Source organism: Anopheles gambiae, chromosome 2 (genome assembly GCF_943734735.2).
Source record: "Anopheles gambiae chromosome 2, idAnoGambNW_F1_1, whole genome shotgun sequence".
In the NCBI taxonomy this organism is placed as follows: domain Eukaryota; kingdom Metazoa; phylum Arthropoda; class Insecta; order Diptera; family Culicidae; genus Anopheles; species Anopheles gambiae.
In genome coordinates this window covers 9622389-9627928 of record NC_064601.1, presented here as the reverse complement: position 1 = coordinate 9627928, position 5540 = coordinate 9622389, and the positions used below count along the sequence as shown (strand labels likewise).

The 5540-nt window shown below is 41.8% G+C and overlaps 1 protein-coding gene across 19 annotated transcripts; it reads right to left on the bottom strand.

Annotated features, from left to right (window-relative positions):
* Window positions 1–612: 612 nt before the first annotated feature.
* Window positions 613–5321, bottom strand: LOC1281406 (uncharacterized). 19 transcript variants are annotated; one of them, XM_061644767.1, is made up of 6 exons: window positions 5121–5321; window positions 3717–3862; window positions 3406–3653; window positions 1981–2412; window positions 1504–1869; window positions 613–1393 (listed from the first exon to the last, which is right to left on the bottom strand). In XM_061644767.1, the coding sequence occupies exons 3-6, from the start codon at window positions 3491–3493 to the stop codon at window positions 1290–1292; spliced, it is 990 nt and encodes a 329-aa protein (XP_061500751.1). In that variant the 5' UTR covers window positions 3494–3653; window positions 3717–3862; window positions 5121–5321; the 3' UTR covers window positions 613–1289. The 19 variants fall into 19 exon arrangements, with proteins under 19 accessions (XP_061500751.1, XP_061500749.1, XP_061500750.1 ...); XM_061644765.1 differs by having other exon boundaries at window positions 3717–3797; window positions 5121–5318; XM_061644766.1 differs by lacking the exon at window positions 3717–3862 and having other exon boundaries at window positions 4989–5321.
* Window positions 5322–5540: the final 219 nt, after the last annotated feature.

The following is a 5540-nucleotide window of genomic DNA, read 5'->3' as shown; positions in this document are numbered from 1 at the left end:
CCCGGCTCGCCCCTGAAGCATAAATCTTTCACCGCAGAAGCGCACACGGATTGAAGTGGATGCCATAAGATTATCGTGAGGTCGGCGGGCGAGGTATGATTCGGTTGGAACAAAACATAATGCGATAACGAGGTTTTTGCTTCGTGCCAACGTGAACCAGAGAATGCCAGCGAGAAACGCTTAACAATGGCCGCACAGCAGCTCAGCGTACAAGTAAATCGGTGAAGAATGTGAACGCTAAACAAAGGAAATTGCGTTGATCTGCAGGCGTTGTGTTCAGGGGAATAACATAACGTAAGAATACATTTACTATGGGGGCATGTGTACGGGGAATGGGAAAGCGCAGCAAAACGGGAACATTTAGCAAGGAACATTTAGTAAGGAAAATTATGGACGGTTTAAAGCAGTGATGCCCACCGCAAACTGAATGGTGCGAATTTCGTTCATGATGCATCTGATATGGAGGCATTATAATTGAAGTAACCAGCAAATATAATAATTTGTTTTAGTTTAAAACACCTGGTACTTCCAAGTATAGAAAAGATTATGACAAATGTGATATTTCAAAAATGTAAAAGTTACTCATACGAACTCACCCCCAATGTACACAACTTTATCGTTCATAAACATGTTTTTTTACTCTCTCACGGCACCTTACTTCATGGAACACAATGTCGTCTGATAATTGTTGTTTCTCAGTATGATTTGGGCTGTGTGCTGCACGGCCAATTCCTATAATAACTCTATTCATTCTACGTACCTTCCTATTTGAACATTACGTAGATAATTGTTCCGCTTACGGCTGCCACATACTGCGGGTATCCACATTGTCTGGGACCAAAATCCTAGTCCTTTTTTTTTTTGGGAAATTGATGTTTCGATCTTGCTTCGTTTTCGAGCCAAGCCTAGATTGCTTTTTCTTTGTTCATTTGAATCTGTTGTTTTTCACATTCAATGTTTAACCGCTTAAGATAGTCTATATACAAAATCGTTTCGATGTAGATTGCAACACGCACAGCACAATCTTTAGCTACGTTACTCTTAAGAACGATCACCCAATAAACCGTGCGCGCTAAGTTTTGTTCAAATTTCATTTCGATAAGCTCTTTAAGAAAGTTTCCTTCGATTTTGCAGAATGCTGCCAACCATACGGTAACAGGATGTGTCGTGGGGTTTTTGTTTTGTTTCAGCTGTTACGCGAAATAATGCTTTACTAATCCTTACTAATTACTATGATTTATATAATATACACGATGATTTTGATTAGTTGTTTTTGCAGCCTAGCTCCCTCACACTAACTCTGCTCGTGTATAAAACATATGTCGTAAATAAAGTATCAAACTTACAAGCAGAACCCAAGGATGTAGGAGTTGCAGGCTGCCAACACTTTTCACTACAAAAGAGAGAATAGAAATAGTATTTTACGATGCAGTGTTTGAAGTGAAAAATATTATTAAGCTTTAAAAATCCAAGTCATTTATGCGAAAGTGAATTGTGACATACCTAAAAGCATGGCAACACGATTGTCGATCGGTGGTTGCTCCCACTGGACGATACTTTCCTGGCCACCTCGCCACAAGATGGGTGAAAGGCTGGCCACACACTTTATCCTTATCGTACCATCGATGTAGTGCCGATGGTTCACGACCATACTCAGCCCCAGGAAGGTTGTGATCAGCCCATGCTGATTTTGTACCGAGGGATAGTGAATGATGTTGTTCGGGTCCGTTACGAGCAGATCATTCAGGTACCATTGAAGCGTGGAGGCCGGATATGACCGGCCCGAGGTGCAGTTCAGCTCCATCGTTTCACCAATGTGGTAGCTTTTACGCTCACTATCACTGATATGGGGACCATCCCTTGGAACAACTGAGGCAAACAAAAGCAAACGACACGGTTAAATAAATTCAGCATTATTTTTAGGTCGAGAAAGCGGGAGTGTGAAGATGATGCCAGGTGATGCACCCCACAATCACTTACATATCACATCCATCCGACCTTCACCCTGCACCGAGTCGAAGCTGGGCGCCTCGGCCGAGATCTCGCATCGATAGATGCCGGACGATTTGAGTGTTAACCCTCGCAGCAACACCTTCGTACCGTCCGAGTGGTTCGGATCGACCCGGATGCCCTCGATTTTGTAGCTCTTGATCGGCTGGGAAGCCGACGGGACGTACCGGTAAAACTCCTCGTTGTCCTTGTACCATTTGATCGAGTAGAGCTTTTCCTCCTCCTCGTACCGCTCGCCGAGGTAGTCGTTCTGGTATCCATGATGTCGACGGTTGCTGCTTTCCAGAGAACTATGTCCCTTCCGCTGACCGTTCAGCTCATAGTGACATTCGAGCAGGGCCGATTCGCCTCGGAATTTATATGGAGGTATTCGTACGGTTTTCAGCTTAAGACCCAGTGACACTGCAGGAACAGAAGGAAACAGGTGTTTTCATCAAGTTAATGGGAGAAAGTTATTAAAATAAAGTCATCTATTTTTATTGTAATAACGAATAAGTATCAATCAATCAATCATTACGTTATCAATGTATTAAAGTAAAATTGAAAAGTTTTGAATTAAACTGTTTGAAAGTTCACAAAATAAACTAATGTTTTGTACGATTCACGTGGCGTTTCAACTCAATCCTGTCTTAAAAAGTCATTTGAGATATGTAGAGAAAAAGTCAATTCGAAAAAAACTTTTTCCTTCAAAGTTGCTACGACCAGAGTCCAGACACGACCAACGATCAGTTTAATGAAATCAAAATAAAAGAACTCTTCTACTCCGGACCAACCTATTCAAAACAAAGGTCAAGAAGGTGTAATTTTAGGTGAAGCATAATATGCCAGTAATTCTTCAGGTTTCGCTAAAGAGTTGTTTCACAAATAAAGCGAATAAATCCAAATCAAAGTTCTGCGAATAACTATCAAAACTTCATAAACTAAACTAATACTTTACAGCAAGTTTATGATGTCCTTAAGGCAAAATAACGACATAACGATGAAAGAAACTTTATAAAATACTCGAATATCATCTGCAAGGATAGCAAAGACACCATACTCTCAATGCAGGTGAAAAACATCGTACATAAACGGTCAAGCTGAGCCAGAAAGGGATGACATTGAAAAGGGATCAGATCATCTTTCTAAGGGAAAAGTGTTCACTCGTTTGTTCTTGGGAAACGCTTTTGAATAGTGACAGTTTTGAGCAGAAGATATAAAAAAGTTCAAATGGCTAAAGTGAACGGAAATGCTGCTTCGCAAAATCGTTCGTTCTAAGCACCCTTCAGTGTCGACCGATCCCAATGGACCGGAGTAAAACGATGCGTATTTGCTATGGAGCAGAACGAACAGACGAGCCAATAAACTGGGCGAAAAAAATTGAGAAGTGATAAAAAAAACTGCAAATGACATTACCTGAAATCGAGAGGATTCCAAGGAGCACACTGATCCAACTGTTCGATACCAGCAGCATTATATCCGTTTCCTGTTTCAAATCGAACATCAATTTGGTTCGTTTGCCTTTTGGTATCCAGCCAGGTGCATTGCTTAAACCGCTATATCATTTGAATGTTTCACGCCTTTGAACACTGTTTCACAATTTACCGATCCGGTTGATTTGCACTCTGGATTTATTTTATGTTCAAACATGTGATGAACGCAGCCTGTTAAATGTACACTATAAAAACTTAACAATCAATACTTCTTAAACACTGCACATGTCTTACATATTTGGCGAAGCGTTTTTCTACTATGATGATTAATTATATAACATTTTACATTGATCACTGTTTCACTTTAAAGGAAAACTATTTCTTTAATTAAATAAAGTACATCTGACTGTGACAATGGGTGTGTTAAAAACCGAATAAAGCTTCAAAATATAAGACAAACAAAAACAAAAAACTTGAAGAACATGCTTGGGTTTCTAAGTTTTCTACAGCAAACTGAAATTTTAATCCACCGAGCTCGTTGCTCACTCCCTGTTTCAGAACGTATCGTGACAAGTAATCTACACTGGAGAGAACATTAAAACCAATTGTTTCAGTTTCACAAGCCACTGGATTTTGCAAGACACATCACTTGTCACTATTTTCATGACAATTAACCGTCACACATGCAGAACAAATGCTTTGAACACCCGTATATATTCCATTACCAGTGTTATAAATATAAACGAGTACAACTATGGACTCTAACCGGCACGCTCAGACTGGCCTTGTTTTGCATACGCAGGCATACGAGCCCGTTTACCACAGCCACCGAGGAACTGTGTCAAATAGATTATCATTTCGAGGAAGAATGACTATCACACAGCGCCTCTTTTATGAGCTCTGATGCGTTCCGGCCTTTTGCCAGTTGCCTGACAACGGAGGAGTGGTACTCATCGTTCGACCTACGTTAGACGATGCCGGCTGTGAACGCATGGAGCTGAGCAGCTCGTGTCATTGACGTCCTTGGCTGTCATCGTGGTAACCAGGTTCCATGCGCTCACGTAGCGCCCAGCACATACGTTTCGTTTGATTTTAATTATTGTTCCTCAATCCTCAATAATCCTTGGAACACGGAAACGAGGAAGCTCGAGCGACGGCAAACTGTTTCCTTTCTTGCTGAATTGCTGAAGCACTCGTGCGACGGAAAGTCCTTGAACCAATGGCAACAAGCAGGCTTCCAGACTTCCTTCTGCATAATCAATTGAAAGTGCACTGATGACCTTTTGCCACACCAGACCATGAATGTGAGTGTTGGCTAATTAGAATCACAACAGCACCAATGCACACAAAGCCGGTGAAATTGTTCCGTTGAGCGTCCTGGTAGGGTGTTCCGGGAAGAACTTTTCACTTTGCGTGCTTTGGGGCATAAGCTAAGCTGTTTCATCATTTCCGCACCAGCTTAAACGAGCAAAACATGCCTAACACACGAATTGATCACACGTTGGCTGATATTTGTTGAGAAAATATGTCCAATGGAAGCTGTTTGTTTTTCTGAGACTCACTCACTTTTGTACTTTACGAAAGCTTATTCATTTCCAGCAGCACAATCCTTTTCACTTTAACCCAGCGTCTGTAACATGATGATTTACTGAGGATACTGCGTTACTTCTGCAGCATTAGCATCGTTAACACACTTACATCACCATGCGGTCATTTCTCATAAACAGGACCTACTTTACGTCCGACAATGAGCATTCCTGCTGAAGTCACGAAACACGCATGGGGAGGTCAGCAATCATGATCAACATGCCGATGTAGGACGATATACCGGAGGTGTCACGAGAGCTATGCACAGGCAGACACAGGTCCTTTCTCGACCGAGAGTCACACAAAACTGACGAATGAAATATGAATGACTCAGTTACCCGGATAGCGTACATACACGAGGAACTCGCACAATCTCGGGGGCCGTTCGGCTCTTGTTCGGCAAACACATCGGTATTGGAATGGAGAACCATTCTTCCCCTAACTGCGAATGGAAATGTTAGTCGAGAGTGACCCTTCATAGTAACAAAGAGAAGACCTTGATGGCGTGAGAGCTTTGCTGGTTTAGGTCGG